General features: G+C 35.5%; 1 protein-coding gene across 6 annotated transcripts in view; it reads right to left on the minus strand.

Moving 5' to 3' along the window:
* Window positions 1-400: 400 nt before the first annotated feature.
* MYSM1 (Myb like, SWIRM and MPN domains 1) overlaps window positions 401-19,520 on the minus strand; it is a 50,350-nt gene continuing 31,230 nt past the window's right edge. For 3 of the 6 annotated variants that reach the window (XM_027774367.1, XM_006154913.3, XM_006154912.3), the window contains 10 exons: window positions 19,385-19,462; window positions 16,920-17,008; window positions 13,815-13,869; window positions 13,529-13,579; window positions 12,635-12,709; window positions 11,688-11,876; window positions 10,365-10,497; window positions 6,485-6,590; window positions 6,249-6,306; window positions 769-5,210 (listed from right to left, as the gene is read on the minus strand). In XM_027774367.1, coding sequence (XP_027630168.1) covers window positions 5,052-5,210; window positions 6,249-6,306; window positions 6,485-6,590; window positions 10,365-10,497; window positions 11,688-11,876; window positions 12,635-12,709; window positions 13,529-13,579; window positions 13,815-13,869; window positions 16,920-17,008; window positions 19,385-19,462 — 993 coding nt within the window. In that variant the 3' untranslated portion in view covers window positions 769-5,051. Of the gene's footprint in view, window positions 5,211-6,248; window positions 6,307-6,484; window positions 6,591-10,364; window positions 10,498-11,687; window positions 11,877-12,634; window positions 12,710-13,528; window positions 13,580-13,814; window positions 13,870-16,919; window positions 17,009-19,384; window positions 19,463-19,520 lie in introns of all 6 variants that reach the window. The other 3 variants (XM_027774365.1, XM_027774368.1, XM_027774366.1) reach the window with 3 other exon arrangements.

Genomic DNA, 19,520 nt, shown 5'->3' on the forward strand with positions numbered 1-19,520 from the left:
AATCCACACATTTAGAGCTATATGACCTATCTATTTAAATCATGCTAGAATTTCAATACTATTTTATAATTAATTCATAGATTTAAACAACTGTTTTGTGGTATCTCATGAAACAGAAATACAATCTATAAAAATGAATTTAAGACTTAATTCCTAAAAGACTATACTAAGACATCTCAGGATAGCAAATCAGGCATTTCCCTTGAAATTAAAGTCCTTATGAAAACATTCATAAACACCAAAGGAAGAAAATAAAAATAATTAATAAAATTAATTTTACATTCTCAAATTTATTTTCATATAGAACCCTTGACATAATCACAGCTTCTCTGGGATATTTTTATTTTCTCCCCATAACTATGGCAACATAAGTATGGGGCAACATACTTATCCCAGTCCCTTGTTCTAGGAAGGATGTAAGGTGGCTTAGAAGACACATTCAGAAAATATCAGAAAGCACAATTATACACTAAATGAAAAACAAAAAAAGAAAGGAAAAGAGATTTTGGGAAAACAGTACACATAAAATCATTTTTTAAGAAGGTAAGCAAAGAATAACCTAAAGTATATTACATTATTCTCCCACAGTGATTTTCTGGGAATACTGCAAAATACACTAGTTTGTAAGAAAACTATTAAAGTACTAGTAAACTAGAGGTGCAGATCAATTTTCTTTGTTAAAATTTTTCATTAACTCTGATAAGCTAGATGATTAAAAAATGCATATCCTTTTCTTTGTGCTTCAGTAAAGTAAGTTTTCCTAAATGCCATTAATACGTGATTCTGGATTTAGTCTCTAGCTAAAAGTATAGTTGAAAAAAAAATTGGGGTACCCTGATTTAATTTCTGCAGAGAAATTCTTCAATGAGATGTCTGTTGATGACTTGCATATGGTGGTTATAATTCAGGTGGTCAGGTGTTATGTGGTCCCTTCGTCAGCATAAGACAGAACATCAATCCTAGGGCATCCTGAGTATACCATTGCCTCCAGACCCTCCACTCACCTCATCTGGACCCAGCACAGTAAAGTACACATAAGTGTGCTCGTGCTGGCATGTTGAAGCCAGTCTGCTCTGCTACCAGAGTTGCAGAGGCTCTGACTGTGCATACAGCCTACATGGCACAGACCTCAGCATACTCCTAGGAAGAATGTAAGGAGAAAGTTAGGCAGCATTAAACAGCTGAAATATGGAAATACGAACTCAGGGAAACGCCAGTGGCTTCTGATCATTCAGGGAAATAGATGGGCCTAATGTACAGGCCTAGCTTTCAATAAACAACAAGATGAATGATCTTGCACCTCTATGCTGAAAGGTAAGAAGTAGGAGTGAGGCTGAAGGAAGGGATTCGAGGGAAAAGCAGTAGAATATTTCTCTTTGAAGGGTGGTACCAGTTCCAAAAGTATAGATTAAGAAGCAGAACAAAAATATCTACCTGAAGTTTAAAACTGAACTGTGCTTCTCATCTTTTTAGAGGAGGGATGAATCCAAGCAACACTCCTGAGTTTTGGTCAGGTGAGGAAGGAATGAAGTTCAAGTCCATAGCCATAATAGTGGGAATTACAGTGCTCTCAGATGTGATGGCAAAGGCTACATTAGGGTTTGTGTTGGTGGTGGAAGTAGAGGAGAAAGTACCGTTAGCTGGTTTTTCATTGCTATCCTTCAGATTACAGACAGGGACAACATATCCATTAAGCACAGAGCCTCAGGCCTGCAATATTTTTAGAGGCCCATAGAAATATTTAATTCTTTTAACTTCGTAAGGAAAAAATGAACTTTTAGATGAAAGGAAATGTTTTAATCTAAAATATTAATAAATTCATCTTATAAAAATGCAATTATAAAATATAATTTTAAGTTTTGTATGGAAGGGGTCCAAAAAGGCAAAAGTGCCTAAGGCCCACAAAAATCATAATGTAGTTCTGAATATAGGGTCAAACCAATTATAGAAAAGGAAATTGAAGATCGTTTAAAAAAGGATTAGAGAACCAAATGGTTCAAGTCTGAAATAATAAAGAGGGAAAGAGAATCTGATCTTGCTGATCTTGTTCGGCCTGGTTTTTCTTTTCTTTTTTTCTGATGATTACTTTGGAATTATTTTTAAAGAAAGCTAAATCTAATATTAGGTACTACTAGTGTCAGTTTCTATCAGCCAAGACAGAAAAAAATTAAGCTCACTATTTTATAGTCGTTGTGCAATAACAAGAACAGAATTGGGATACCGGGACGTGGATGTTTTCAAGTCCTTTCTCCACTTCTGCAAACATTATTTGAGGTAGATTTTTCCTTGTGACTCTGCTTCCTAAACTCCCTGTATTACACTCCTACTGAGTTCCACCTTTCTGTGCTTTTCCAAGGCCCTGGCTCCAACTACTACCCTCTGTAGCCCAACATTGGCAGTTCCAGGAATGTGGGCACCTGTGGTTGCAAAAACGTTTTAAGAATGTGACCAGAAAATAAGGAAGCAGAGAGATTAAATAGGGAGGAAGAAAGGAAAACAAAACAAAACAAAACCAAACCAACACATTTTAATACTCTAAAATTATACTGTCAAAAAAAATGAGGAAAGATTTATAGTAATTTCTTAATTGTGGTTTTCTATACAGAATTGAGACATCTGTACTGTATACTTCTCTGTATTTACAAAAATATTTTATAAGGTAGATTATACTTTATAGTCAGAAAAAAAAATACTCAGAAGATATTTTAAAAATTGTGCTCTCAAAGACCCAAGTACTAACATTACTATCTTTGAGTTCCTTATAGTATGGCTTACACTAATAAATATCGTTAAGCATTGGCATGCAAAGAAAACAGAACTTTTAACAATTTCCATTACTGAACATCACCACCCAAATTCATAAATATTACAGTGAAATATGAATAAAGAAAGCAAATAAATATAGTGCCTGTTCCCCAACACACAATATAGAAAGAAGTCTAAGAAGAGTACAAAGGAATGAATTACTGTCAGCCACAGAACCACAGACCTGTGCTTGAGAGGAACACCAAGTCATTTTGTGCAGACCCTTGAATTACGAGAGAGGAGTCTGAGGTTCAAAAAGGGTAGGTAATTTCATCAAGGTCACACTGCAAAACTGGCAGGCAGAATCAGAAGAGCTCAGGTTTCTTAGTTTTCATGAGTCTTTATGCTCCTAACCATAAAATAAATTACTTTATAAGCTATGCTTCATTGTTTATCCCAAATACACCAAGAGATGGAAAATGCTACCAGTTTTCTTAAAAAATATATGTTCATTTAAAACTGTATTATCTTAAAATGTAAACTTCAAAATGAGCAAGCAGTCCAACAAATTAGAAAGAGCCATAGAATTTTGTCCCTGCAAGGATACATCAAGAATTTAGGCCCAGAGATAGATTATATCTCCCCAAATCATGAAGAGGGATTGGTGACAAGAACCAAGTCACCTAAACCAGGCTGACTACTACTTCCACTACTGCCTTATTTTTCTCTGCCTATTGGATTATGACTAAATAGAGCAAAAATATATTGGGTCATCAGGAAAGTTATGACATATTTTTGCATTAAAAAACATAGAAAACACATCATGACTTTCCCAAAGACCTAACAGTCATATCTAGTTCAGATATAATAAAATTATTATAGTCAGCCCTTCATAGGGTCTGCATCTGTGGGCTTGGTCAACTCCATTCATTCAACAGGAGCCCCTCACATATGAAGAGCCAACGTTGAATGCCCAGTGGGTTACCAGTCCCTACAGATAATGAGAGAGAAATGTGTTAATAAAAGAGCTTGGAGAATTGGTATAGGTCAATTCTCTGGTTGATAGAAATACACTAAAATCGATTAAATTTCTGTAATTAAGGCAGCATGGTCATTTATTTTTATTTGAAAATATACTTACATATGGATCATAATTCTGAATTTGGCTGTCATTAGAAAATGATGCAAGATTGGTTGGTATCTCAGGCTTAGAATAAAATTAAATCCTAATGTTTGCAATTCTCTAGATCAAGCATCAGAAAATAATGGCCAGTAGCCTGTGGTGTGGCCCATGAACTAAGAATGGTTTTTACATTTTTAAAGGGTTGAAAAATACAAAGAATGTCTGATAGAGACTATATGTGGCCAAAAAGCTAAAATGATTTACTTACTGGTCTTTTACATAAAAAGTTTTCTGACCTCCATTTTAGATTTAGAAAGTATGTGAAACTGGGCTAGACATGGAATTAATCTCTGATTTATTCAAGCTACATAGTACTTTGCCTCTTTCTTCTGATAGAGAACAGTGTGAAAAAAATCTAGTTTGAGGGTTGTCATTACCAGTGACAGTTAAATAAGGTTTTATTGCAGACACTAATTAAGTGGACATATAGTTGAAGCTAATTATGTGTCTGAAATCCATAAAAACCTTTTCAGATAGCCAAGAAAATGGTGTATCTCATAGTATGGTAGTTACAAAATAAAATGAAAGCAGAGATCAACAACTAAACACTGATAAACTGACTCTTCTGGGTCTCTCCTCTAGCTGATCTGTTTTTAGATTTTTCTCCTCATGCCTCTCTAGGCATGTTGTTAGCTTTATTAATAGGTAGTTCTCAACCATGTTTATTACCTTAGTGACCACTATTCATATCTCATTTGCAACCATAAACAAATCTCACCAGAACATATGGAAAATATGGAAGTGCTTCTAATGAGTATGAGGTATCAAAAGGGAACACACTAAATGAGTAGTCCAGGAAGAATAAAAATTATTCCACTCATCAATATGAAACAATAAAGCAGACCACCCTTCAAAGTTTTTGCCATCTACTACACATTGCCTATTAAAAGAGAAGACCACTGCAGCGACCTCTGGTTTACACAGCACTCTGCTAATCACTGTATGAAAATAAATACTAATCTCTTCCCTTCCACAGGATTTATGTGGTCAAGTTTGGGTTTTGTGAATGAGAGTAGAAACACCACAGTTGTGCCATTGTTAACCAAATCACAGTAATTTCAAGGTTATAACTCTGAAAGTAGGGTTTCTCATGTCAAGATCAAAATGTCTTACTTTAACATAATTACATTAACAATTTCTGTGTACAATTCTCTTCAGTCACTCCATTTTCTTGCTTGCTTTTATAATCGGAAAGGAACAAATTTTCTATTCGAGTCAAGAATTCTTCAGCAATGAAGCAATTGGTTACTTTGCTCAGAGTTTTTCTCAGACACTCCAAAAGCTAGTTGAAAAGAAATGTTTTATATTCAAATACATAAAAAGTATAAAAAGAGGATTTGCATAGTATCACTGTTTTATCTATTTCTAAATCTCAGATTTCCTCAAGCTCAAATGAGAAACTCTCTCCTGAAATATGGTTGAGGATTAACCTGTATTCAGTAATTGTACAGCTGGAATGTGGGAAACTTCTGTTGAGGATCACTTAGCTTATTATTAGTTCCTTTATAATTTTAAAAATATGTGAGGCTTTCTTTCCACTTCATACACATCTGGAACTTTGCTCCTTTGTTAGTACTTATACTTACAGAGCAAAGTAATTCTGTAATTATTAAGAAAAAAAAATCTATGTACGTATAAACGCAGGACTCTACCATTTCAAAATAGGATACTAGAGTCTATTTTCTCAAAAATGTGTATATTAATCTTTCAACAGCACACAGAAAAAGCAGTATAACAGAAAGGAGTAAAACAAATTAAAAAGAAATGTAGTATGTTTAAATTTTTTAGTCCTAAACTGCTACCAAACCCCCTTCCCCAAATACTAGTAGTCTACCAGTCTTAACTCATAAAAATAAAACTAGAAGTGAAATAAAGGAATTCAAAACTCTTAATTTCTACTGGAGTGTTAAATAAAATGACCATTTAAATTTAATTGTTAGAGTTACACTATCATTCTTAAAAATGATCAATTGTTAGGCTAAAAATAATCAATTGTTAAGACTAAAATGGAAACATGGTGTTTTGAATTAAATAAAATGAGAAAAATGTTCTCCATTGTGTACAATAAAAATCTGCTAAGAAATTTATAAGCCATCACTGACAAATTTATTCTAAAATAGCATTATTTCTATGTGCAAGCTTGGGCAACAAAACACATCTCTAATTATCTCTTAGAAATTAATTTCAGAAAGGAAAAAGTAATAAAGGAAACATACAGGAAATGTATCCACAAAGCACTAGGCATCATGGGAAAACACATTGAGATGAATAGCTTTAGAATCTGTGAACAATGGAACCAATTATAATGAAGGCAGCTTACTTTCTGCAAACAAGTCAGGTCAGAATCTCGGCGAAAGAGTTTATCCATGGGGACACTGCTGTAAGAAGAAATATGGAAACCAACCAATGAAACAAATTCGATAAACTAATCAGTTGTGTAATAAACTATCACTGATGCCATACATCACAATTTTATATTTAACTTGGGCTTCCTTTGAAATATAATTTAATGAGCAATACTGCAGATGTGCAACCATTCCAAACCACAGCACATACCTATGGGACATCCTGTACTTTTCTATTATCCATCTTGTCTTTTCAAACACTAATCCCCACCGAGGCTCTTCTAACATCTGTTGTACTTCAAATTTGTAAGGTAAACCTAGAAAGCATAAAGAAGCACATTTTCATCAACAATTTTTAAAATCTCCAATCTCCTTTTAATTACTTGAAATTCCCTTCAGTGTTTTTACAGCCACAGCTTGAAAGATCAGCTGAATAGCACTTTAAACATTGTAGGCATTCATTAAACATTTATTGCCTGACTGTACTTGGTCCACCAAGCATATTAATGCCAAGCTATTAATAATAATACAGAAAAGTAAAAGAACCATTTGCCTGAAAATTCTATGTACGGCACTGTGAGAAGGAGAATGATTACACAATTTATCACCCAAACCAAGAGGCTTTTTCAGTAAAAGGGGACACTCAATAAGAATGCCAGAAACATAGGCTTAAATCGGGCCTGTCCTAAGCAAATCAAGGCATGTTGCCATTCTAGTGACAGCTTTTATTTTTTAAACATAGGCTATTATGCTTACAACAAGCAGTAAGGTGGCATTATTCATATTTTATGATAAGGAAACAGGCTGAAACACAGGTTAGCAATGTGGCAGACCCTGGATTTGGAAACCTTAGCAGAGACTTCTGAGCCTACTCATTCCATGTCCCTAAAGATACTAATCTAACACAAAAAGGGAATAGGATAAACTACGGGGAGGCAGCAACTGCACTTGAGTCAAAGCTGTCATGCTCAACTCTGGAAGGAGCCTGTGGAATGGACCTTATGTATACAGTAGAGTTAGAAAGAAAAAAGACCAAATGATGAGCCATCTTAGCAATTTCTTGCATACCCTTCAAAACCGCCATGTAAACATATCTACAATGTCCTGAAAGAAAGCCTGAATTGATTCAGTACCAAAGGCCGATACCATCATAATACAAGTAACACATAATGCTTACTATGCACCAAACTTTCACTGCTTTATATATGTATGCAAAGTCACATAAATGAAGAAGCTACCGTTATTGCTCCCACTTTTTGATGAGGACAGTCACAGAAAAGTTAGATAAGCTATTTATGGTTGTACATTAAAGATAAAGGATTTGAACCCTGAAGTCTAGCTCAAGAGCATATGTTCTTAGCTTTTCTATTACAATGCTTCTCAGTTGGGTTTTTGCTGTGATAAGGCTTTTCAAGGACATAAAATGTCAGCAAATCAAAAGGCATGGAAAAAAAAAAAACAACAAAGAAAAACATGAATGTGAGGGGTCTTCAAAAGTGGAAAATGCATATTATGAAAGAACCATGCATGGATTCCAAAATTGTTTACACTGAAATAAACTTGTATTTTAATTCCACCTTTCTAGGAACTTTTTGAAGTTTCCTTGTATACTTCCTCACAACCAAAGCATAGCTTAACTATCAATCCTCTTAAAAAGAATTTTTCCCCCCATTTTTCAGGTATCTGCAAAGAGGAAAAGGGACAATAAATCTGAAGATGATTGATAATTTCTTTGCTCTAAGGAGCCTGTGGTCTCTGGAGACAGAGAAAGAGAAAGAGAGGAAAAGTGAAAAAGCACCACCCAAGGGGGATGGGCATGCTGCAATCCCTTCTCTTCTATGTCTCCTTTAAGATTTTCGGCATGCACGCATGTGCACCTGGCATGTCTTTTGAGCCTCTGGATATTGGGCTCAAATTGTGCAGTCAGCCATATGGGACCCAACTGCCTTAATCTCCACACCATCTGCTGGCTCAATTATTTTTTTTTCATTTCTCAGTTCTCCCTTTTGTTTTATTTCTCCTTTCCAAAAACTTAAGAAGACCAACACATTACAGGGTAAGAACTAGTAAGTAAACTCCTTTTGATGGCAAGTCATTTACTTGATGTGCTTTGATTACCTTCTAAGCACAGAAAATCATAACTATTAAAAGCCTATTATTATTTAAACGCTTGAAATCTATTACCAAAATATTTTACAGCAATCGACCCTATAAGTAAGGTAATGATTTTTGTCTCATTTTACAGAAGAGAATGAGAGAGGTTAAATAAAATGCTCAAGTAACCAATAAATTACCAGAAGGAAAACTCCTGCTCTTAATGAAAGCCAATAAAGGGATTAAAAAGAGGTGAATAATGCATTTCCAGTCTGTGCTGATAGAAAAACACAAATGTGCACACGTGCATGCGTGCATCCACAAACTATGTGCAGTTTTATTTGGTGTTAATAATGTTTCGCAGTGCCAGCCTGTGGCAAGGTGGTGAAGGCGCCGGACTCTCACATGGCAGAATATGGTTTAAGTCCTGGACCCGGTGGCTTGCTTTCTCACTTTTCCTCTCTCTTTCTCTTTCTGTTTCTCTGTGGTCAAAATTAAAAATAATCCTTAAAAAACAAAAAAATAATATTTTGCTAAGTTAAAAAAAAGACACTGAAGTCAGTTAAAACATTCTTTGTATTTTTTTTAAAGAATTATTTCATATTATTACTATTTTTAAATTTTCTATAGGGCATATGCACTCACCAAAGAGAGAGAGTGGGAAACTGAGAAAGCAAGCTGCCAGGTATGGGACAAGAACTGTGGCTGGTTATGTGGGAATGTAGTGGCTTAACCACCATACTACCTGTGGGCACCTTTTGTAGTATATTTTTATCTGGGTACTTGGTTTAACAGAACTCACTAAATGAATAAATTATATTAAGATATCAGTAGAAAACTAGTTACTAAGTATATTTCCTGCCCATTACAAAAAATTCTTTGTCATTCAGAGATGTTTTAAAGTACTACAGTATAAGATATTCCATAGCTTCAGGAAAATTCTAATTTCACATCAAAGAAAGTTTCTAAGAGGAGCAAAGCAAAGGGACAAAAGATCTAATAATATGCAGTGTCCAATCATTTGTGGGGCAGCTCTGTACAAGAGAACTTTCTGTAGTGAGGGGAACATTGAAGACCTGCCTCTACTGCAACTCTGTCCTAAGGAACAGGACTTAGCTACAGTGGTCTCCTCACCTTCATCAGCTCAACAGTCTGCCAGTTCTGGGTGAGTTTCTCCCACCTGAGCTACATGCGGAAATCCTTCTAAGTCAGCAGGTGAGGGTAATTTTGTGTTGGGGGTCACTCTGTTTCTCAACTCTCAACAATCATATTCATTCATTGTTTGATGCTGTGTCCTAAACTCTACTGTTTTACACATTTTTGTCCCGTTTGTTTGGTTATTACACACAAGTCCTTGTTGTTTCCTTTTGGCCAGAAGTAGAATTCCACAAACTGAATTCTAAAGTTTCATTTAATTCTAATAATTTAAACAGTCATATGTGCCTAGTAGCTACTTTATTGGACAGCAAGGGAACAGAAGCTTCACTACTAAAATCTGGTAGACTGAGATTAAGAAATGATTTAAATTGGGGACCAGCAGTTAGCGTAATGGCTACGTTGCTGGACTCCCACGTAGTCGACTGCGGTTTGCGTCCCGGACCCGGTGGCTTAAACGCACGCTGGGCACGTGTGTGTGCATGCCCAAGATCCCAAGAGGAGAATGGAGGAGAAGGGATTGTGGTGTGGCCATCCTCCCTGGGGGGTGATTTCTCGCTTTCTGTCTTTCTGTCTCTGTCTGTCTGGCAAGTGTATGTGGCATCCTATAGCAAAAAAAACCTTTCTTAAAAAAAAATGATTTAAATTGAGAACAAATTAATTGTGATTGCTTCTTTTGCAACTTTTTGTAAAATTATACTGAACCAAAGAATGATATATATTGTGTACTAAGTTCAAAATAAAGCTATGCCATTATTAGTCGATAGATAAACTTTTCCATCAGTTTTGCATTATAATTCTTTGATGTGTAGGATCCAAAGCAATGAAAGCAGAATACTTACGATACGAGCCGTCTGGGCTAATTTCCTCACTTATAACCAGACAGGTAATCTGGGAATAAGGTAAAGGATTGTTTCGATTATAGGGACTAACGATCATTCCAATGAACTTTGCACCTCCTCTGGAGAAGTAACTCTACAATTATAAGAAAAATAAAATTAGTTTCAATTACATAATAATTAATATTTATATTAACATTTAAAATATGTAATTGGTAAAAGAGAGATAGAAATTTTCATTGAAAACTTCATATCCAGGGACTAGCAGATGGCATCGTGGTTAAGGCACTGGACACTCCCACATGGGTAACCATGGTTCAAGTCCCAGACCTTGTGGCTTGCTTTCTCAGTTTCTCTCTTTTCCTCTCTGGTCAAATTAAAATAAATGAACGAATAAATAAAATTAAATTATCAATTATTTTTAAAAAAAACTTATCTGAACAGCAAACATATTCATTTCACACTATAAATTTTTCAGGCCAAAAAGTATTCAACCCAATCTGGAACAACCCTTTAAAAATCACGTGGCCTAAAAAAATCCACATTTGCCATGAATATATTTACTAATTATATGATTATGACTACCCTTCAGTTGTAATCCTTATCGATATGGTAATAATTTACAAATAGCTGTCTACAGAAAAAACATTCATATATCAAACATAAAACTGCAAAACAAAACAAAGCTTTATTTTTTTCAGAGACGCAAAATATACTGTTTCTGATTACTTCAATTATACTCAGTCCCTGTCCTAGCTGTTCCCACCCATTTTCAGTTTAAGCTCTGGGAATATTTATCACTGTTCTTTTCTTTTCTTTCTTTCTTTCTTTTTTTTTTTTTAAGGTTTCTTGCCATAGGGGTACGTGTGCTCACCAGATAAAGAGAGGGAAAGTGAGAAATCACTCCCAGGAGGCATGGTGATGCCGCAATCCCTTCCATTCTCTTATGTGGATTTTGGGGATGGGCACACACACACCCGCATGAGTTTCAAGTCGTCAGTTCCAGGACTCAAATCTTGGATGGTCATGTGGGAGTCTAGCACCTTCACCACCACACCATCTGCCGGCCACTATGACTGTTACTTTCATGTCTGTGTATACTAAGCGATGTAACTGACTTTCCAAATCCTAAACATATACTACTCTTCTAATCAGAAAAAAACAATGCAAGTTATTTCAAAACCCCAGATGTAGAGAATATTAGAAATGTAAATCACCCCAGATGTAGAGAATATTAGAAATGTAAATCTAAAACAAGGCAATGAGGGAGGAAGGGAAGTGCAATCATTTACAAAATATATATATACATAATATTTACATACACACCTGGTATTTGGCTTGCGTGTCAATATCTCGTAAGGAAGGATTAGGATCAAATGCAGGATGAGAATGATACCACCCGATAACACTGTAGCCTCTGACAGCCAAGGCTTCTGAGGCCTGTGTTTGTGATACTGGGTCCATCTCACACTGTAGTCCTGTACTCAGACTATTACATGGTTCTGCTGCACAGACCTGTAAAGGATCAATCCTCCTCTGATTATACTTCAAAAGTAGGACTATATTCAAACAGCGTGCACTTTTCTACTCAAGGAAGATCATAATAATGGTTAATTTTCCAGGTCAACCAGAGCAAAGATATTCTTTCATCATGACTCCTGTTACTTAATGATAATACATTTCAACAGAACAATGCATACCAGCTTTCAACTACAAGTGTTAGAACATACTTCTGGCCTCTTAGGACTTGTAACCTCTTTTTTTGGTGGGGGGGAGTGGTTTTTGCTATAGGGTACATGCAATCACCAGACAGAGAGACAGAAAGTGAGAAATCACCCCCCGGGGGATTGCCATGTTACAATCCCTTCTCCTCCATTCTCTTAGGATCTTGGGCACGCACACACACACACACCCAGCATGAGTTTAAGCCACCGGGTCCAGGACTTGAACTGCCGTCAACTTCATGGGAGTCCAGCAACATAGCCATTACACCAATTGCTGGTCCCAGGACTTGTAACTTTTTATTTGTGCAGGTAATGAGAAGTCAAGGTCTGGCATTGTTCTCTTTCTTATTGGTAAAAGGAAACAGGTGCTCAATATATGGAATGTTAAATCACTTCTGGGAATATATAACCTTCTACATATGCATATTCTCACATATATCATAGGTAAAGTGTATATTTTACTTCTATTCACTGAATTCTACAAAAGTATTTGGTAAGGAGGCAGGACTAATTAGTAGTTAAAACATTTTTTTAAAAGACAGAACTTACTTCAACTATCTTATCAACTTCTGAGTATCTTCCTCCTAAAAGTCCAATCACTTCTGCCATAGAAACATGAGCATGCTAAAAGAAAACACAAGACATACTTAGCCCAAGTACACAAACCTGACAAAAATCAGAATAAAACTCACTTATCATAGGAGAGTTGCATACGTGTGGTAATTACACTTCTCTGAACTATAGTAGCATAGTCGGGGAACTAGATGCTAGGCTCAGAGCACAGACTTAGGTTTAAGCTGACTTAACCACTGGCTGAGAAACTTTAAAACAAACACTTAAACAATCTAAGATTTTTTCACTAAAAAATTATAATAAGATGCCCTTTGCTCTCCCTATTTAAGAAAAGTATTATAAGGATACAGAGTAAAAGTCACTCCTGATCCTTTTAAAGAAAAAGATCACCAATGGGCATGGTTATGTGAGCCTATAATCCCAGCTACTAGGGTGGCTGAGACAGGAAGATCTCAAATCGGAGGCCACCTTGGTGACACAGCAAGACCTTGTCTCTTTAAAAAACCCAACCACCACAAACACACAACTGTTGGATGTATCAATAGTTGAGTGCAAACAAGGAACCTCTAAATTACAGTTGTGCTTTGTTTTAGTGATTTAAAAGTCAGCAGACACAGGATATCAGGAAGTGAAAATAAGGTAATGACGGTAAAGTCTGCAAAACTCACATTAATTTATTTTCTCTAAAATATGGAAACATGCAATTGTTTGGCTTTTCTCCAAAAGAAAAGACTTATTTTTAGATTCCTTGTAAAAGAGGATAGTTAAGATCCAAAATACACGTCTTCCAAACTCTCTCTTATGCCTGCAATAAAAATACACAAGAATAGAAATCAGAATGACTAAGTAAACACAATAGGTTATCCTTACCAAATCCATTATTAAAAGTGCTTCTGAAGCTACTTTCACCTGAAATGGCTCCTGAAATATAAAAAAAAAAAAATGGGGAGCATAAAAATAGAGATTTTGTTCTCCCCAAATGAAATGTCCACCCTTTCCTCCTTTACCTATTCCATCAAGTTCTCACTACTAGTCAAGACTCAGAATAAACCTTATCCAATCTTTTAACACACATATGCCTCACACACATAAAAGAGTATTTCCTGTCTGACAGGAACATATTATTGATGGTCATTCATTGATGCACAATTAGTACCTGTTTTTCCTCACTGAAAAAATGACAAGGTATAAGTTGAAAAGGATCAAATGAGCTGAAAAAGAAAAGAAATTGATTTTTAATATAAATTCAATATTAGAAATACAATATTTCTTTGCAAACCTGAAAATGTGTATCAGTAATAGAGCCCCAAATTCTGTGTGAATAAAAAACTAGGAGAATGTCTTAGGACATTTCATATAACCCTTTTGGAAAATAGATTTTTCTTTTATATTTGACAACAACAACAACAACAAAACCCCAGAAACTTTTGGAGAAAGTAATTTTGTTGTCTTAATGTCCTTTATCATCCAAAGAGAATACTACAAACCATCATACAGGTGTGTCCTATACTAATAGCAAATTTCAAAAAGTTCATTGAAAACATAATTAATTCCTGAAAGATAAGAAGATCAAAGTTTCTCAAAAATACTTCTGTTGGTATAATAATGGGTCTACCAGAGCAAGGATTCAATAAATATTTTTTGAATGAATGAATAACAAACAATTCTGTTAAAGAAATCAAAATGCATAGAAAGTCCTACAATAAACTCTTATTTAAAAATGAAAAAGAGGGCTAGCAGGTGGTATGGTAGTTAAGGTGCTAGACTCCCATGTGGCTGACCATGGTTGGAGTCCAGGCCTGAAAGTCACACCAGGTATGTGTGTATGCATGCACAAAATCCCGAGCAAGAATGGAGAAGAAGGGATAGCAGCCTGGCCATCCCCCTTAGGGAGTGATTTCTCACTTTCCCTTTCACTGTCTCTCTCCAGAGAGCTCACATATCCTATGGCAAAAACCTAAAAAAGAAAGACAGACAGAGAGAGAGAGAGAGAGGAAGAGGGAGAACTTAAGCAAGTTATATTGCTGGATTCCCATGTGGCCAACTGTGGTTCAAGTCCTGGACCTGGTGGCTTGAAAATCACACCAGCCACATGTGTGTGTATGCCCAAGATCTCAAGAGAAGAATGGAGAAGGGGTGTGGCCATCCCCTGGAGGGTGGTTTCTTTCTTTCCCTCTCACTGTCTCTGTCTCTTATCCCTTTCCAGAAAGCTCACACATCCTAAGGCAAAAACCTCTAAAAAATTTTTTTTAGGCGATGCTGAGAGAAAGACAAATAGGAATATATTCACATTATTATAACAAAACTGGAAAAGAACAGGACTATTCAGTATCTGTCCTACCAAAGAGACTATTAATTCCATGAGATCAGACATGTGGTTTTGCTCAGTACTATGTCCCAAGAACCTGCTGCACAGTAGTCATTCAAAAAATATCTGTTGAACAAAGAAAGACCTTTAAATTAGAAAAAGCATAATCAACACAAATAAGTAGAAACTAAAGGCTAACACAGATAAGAAAATTGAAAGAAAACAGAGAGAGGAAAAATGCCCTACAGCACTTTTAAGAACTATGGCTATGGAATTGCTATCAGTGTTTTATGAGGAGTTGCAGTGAATGGCAAAGTTACTGGAGGGCTGAGGATAGGCAATTATTGGACTTATTTTCAAAACACAGAAGAATGGCCTTCCAGAACAGAGCTAAAATGGCAAAAAATCTAGCAGAGATTATCAAATACTGATTTGTGAGCCTTTCCCAAGTGAAGAGCCTAAAACAATAATGGGCTCCTGAAAATAGAAGTTATTATAAGCAGACTTTATTACAGGCATTCGGATAGGAGTGATCTGCCAGAAACTAGCAGATGACATAAAGATTCAAATGTATTTTATCTAAATTTAAGTAAGATATTTTCCATGATTATCTTGCATAATGTGAAGAAATATGAATTAACTGAGGTCTTATGCAGCTGACTAAACAATAAATTGAGATTTGTTTATTCCAGTTAAACATTTTTAATCAGTGGTTAAAGAAAGAAAAAGCAAGTGTATTGAAAGTTGATGATTCAATGTTATGAAGGCTAAAATGAGAAGTGGGTCTGGATTCAAAAAGATCCTGACAAGCTGGAATAAGAACATGAAAATCCTAACAAATGTAAGTCTGACATAACAGACTCAGAAAATCAACTGTCTGGACTGAAAAAGTCCTGGCTCACATAGATCATATTTTTTACATGATTTATCTAGTTTAGTTGATTCTCAGAACAACTGTGTAAACTTTAATTTCTACTATAGGGAGGTAATATATATAATGTTGAAGTATGGATTCTTAAGTCTTAATGCCTGAATTAAAATCACAGCTTCAACATAAAAAACTTGAGCGCCTTACTAGACCTTTCTATGTCTATTTTCTCACCTGTGAAATGGGAGTGAAATATAACTTTTAACTGCATATGGGTTGTTACATGGATTAAATGAGATAGTATATGAGGGGACTTCAAAAAAATTCATAGAAAATGGAGTTAAAGCATGAGGTTTTTTGGGGGCAATTTTTTTTGAAATCCACATTTTTATATTATCTATTTTCCATGAACTTTCTAAAGCCCCTTTATGTATGAAGTTCTTAAAACACTAGCCTGTGGTATCAACTATTTTAATTTATAAATGAGCATTCAAAGCTTGCTGAGGCTTTAAGTAACTTACCAAGCCCATACAACTGATAAGAAAATGACCTGGTAGTATTCTTGGATACATCATTTTAAAAGAGACAGTGACAAAGCTATATTGTCTCTTTAATGAGGTATGTGCACGAAGTGACAATTCTAGGATATCAAGATCAAATTTAACTTATTTGGTGACTCTTATTTTTATAGTTTTCAAACTGAGCTTATTAAATACATTTAAAAAAGCAATGATAACAGCAAAATACCTTACAAATTGCTAACAATCAGCACCACCCAAAGAAAGAACCAGTCATTTCATGAGGGTACTCGTCCATAATGTCTCTAATGAACTGAATGACCATCTGTTACAAATAAGGCCCCTTTATAAAATATGTTGGATCCTATATTCACTGGACCTGAACACATTTAAAACTTTTGTTCAAGGTCTCTAAAATCAATAATGAACTAAAAAATTTTCAGAATTTTTAAGCTTAAGCTTAAATAACATACTATAAACAATATAATGCAGCTTTTAGATATTTATAAACTATCTAACCACTTGTGTAAGTGAAAAAAAAAACTCATTTATATAACATAACACTACCTTTTTGTTGGTCTTGGCACTTTTGAAGATTTGACAGGTTTGAGTTTTTCTCCTTCTCTTCTTTTTGCCAACTCCTCAGCAGAGAGATGCTAAAATTAAATACCATTAATCAAAGAGTCCATTAATCATTGAGACAGAATTAATAAAGAGTCCTCTAAAACCCAAACTTTAGAGCATGTGATACAAAGACAGACTAATCTGGTATAGATATGTCATCTTTTCATTACTGACAAACAGAAATGATGATGAATTGTTTTAGAGGTTATTCTGCCATAGGGCACATGCACTTGCCAGAGAGAGAGAGAGACAGGGAGAGGGAAAGTGAGAAATCATCCCCCAGGGGGAATGGCCACACCGCAATCCCTTCTCCTCCATTCTCCTCTTGGGATCTTGGGCATGTATGCAGTGTTGAGTTTCAAGACACTGGATCCAAGACTGGAACTTCAGTCAGCAATGTGGGAGTCCAGAGACGTAACCACTATGCCATCTGTTGGCCCCAATGGTTAGTTTTAAAAAATTGTTTCAAAATATGCAGCAATACCAAACATAAAATTCACTCCTTCTCTGTACTTGCTCATTTCAATTAGTGGTATCAGTCACTCAAATTCGAAAACCTCAGAACCACCTGAGTCTGTTATTTCCTATTTCTAGTTATTAAGTCTTACTCTATTGAGGTTTTTTGTTTTTTTTTTTTTTCCCCCCCCACAACTGAGAGACACTGCGACACTGCAGCATAAAAATTAAAGAACAAGGGTTCTGGAGCTATTGGGTTGTAAGGAAAGTCAAGACGCATTTTTAGATAGAAAAACACAGAAAGATATGTCTTGACTTTCCCGATGACCTGATAGAACACCCAACTGTGATATTTACTAAGTAGGTGATATTCGGCAAGTTCTGAAGGTTTTGGGCTCTAGTTTCCTCATCTTTACAAGTGGGAACAATAACAGTAATAAAGATAATGACCTCATGTTACTGTGGAGATGAAATGAGTTAATGTTTATAAAATACTGACACTACTGTCTGACTCATAGTACGCCCTATGCAAGTATTTATGAAATACAGCAAATCTCTATTTCTTATTCCATTTCTACTACCAACTTTACACTCTAGGCCAAATGACTTTACTCCTTTTCAAGACTCTATGTAGTACTCTCCCATGTCTGTACCTTTGCTTACGCCATTCCTTCAGCACTAACTGCTTTCATCTACTTTTCAAAATTCTTTGGCTAATTCTTCAGATTAAACATTACATCCTCTGAAACTTCCCCAAATTACACCAGTAGGAGTCCTTTATAATTCTTGGGACCAAACACTTTAGAACTTACAATAGCTTTTGTCTTTCTTACTAGAAGTATAAGCTCCTTATGGGAAGGAGCCATAGATTACTAATTATGCCTAGAGGAGTGCTTGGATGTGAGGCTGAGGGCAGGGAATGTGGAAGAGGGAAAATAGGCTAAAATTTATTTAATACCTTGTACATGCAAGGTTTACTGGGTAGCTGGTACTAGGACCTTTATATAGTTTATTTCATTTATTTCTTACAACAATTCTTTCAGGAAGTTATTATTATCCATACTTCTAAGTAGTTGCACAAGGTAACCAAAGAGAAAAAAAACAGTCATACATTCTTTCCATTCTACTGTACCAGTTGCTTACAATTATGTACTTAGTTTATGTCTGTGTGTGTGAATACACACCTATTCATTGTTCACGTTTTCTTTTAGAAGCATAGTTTTTATTAGTAAAAATAATACTTCAGTAATTCTAAATCAATTTATGCTTAATGTTTGCAACAGTATTTTAAATGAAGTATCAGAATATCATTCAATATTTAATGAAATGAATTGGGTGCACCAACTTCTTGATACCTTGGCAGATATTTCTAAGCTAGGGACAAGAATGTGGAGATAGAGAATCAAAGTTCTAAAAATGCATCAAACTTCTAGTTAACCGCATTACCACCAACGTCTACTTTGTTGTGTACTGGTAACTTCTAGACAAACAAATTAACCTTGGAATAAAGACATAAATATGTAAATATATGAACCAAAAGCAAAACATATGGCATTAAAATATGTAAATATAGGGACTGGCAGTTGGCATAATGGCTATGTTGCTAGACTCCCACGTAGTTGACTGTGCTTTGAGTACCAGACCCAGTGGCTTAAGCTCACGCCAGGCACGTATGTGTGCATGCCCAAGATCCAGAGAGGAAAATGGAGAAGGGATTGCAGTGTGGCCATTCCTCCTGGGGGGGGAGTGATTTCTCACTTTCTGTCTCTGTCTCTCTGGCGAGCGGATGCACCCTATAGCAAAAATCTGTCCAAAAAAACTGTGAAATTCTTTATGAAATAAAGTGGTGAGTGCATGTGCTCAATAGCAAAAACTTCTAAAAAAAAAAAATAAAAGTAAATATACACTGATAAAATTTTTTATGGGTGAGATATTTGAAAAGTCAAAGTTACCTCAAATGTTTGTCCTTCCAGGTCTTTTGCATCACACCAATTTCCCCATGGGTCTCGCACCCTACGTCTCCTTGTACGCTGTGACAAATAAAATAAAGCAAGAGATAGCCAGATCAACTTGAAAAAAATCACAACA

This window comes from Tupaia chinensis, unplaced genomic scaffold (genome assembly GCF_000334495.1).
Source record: "Tupaia chinensis unplaced genomic scaffold, TupChi_1.0 Scaffold000425_1, whole genome shotgun sequence".
NCBI classification, from domain to species: domain Eukaryota; kingdom Metazoa; phylum Chordata; class Mammalia; order Scandentia; family Tupaiidae; genus Tupaia; species Tupaia belangeri.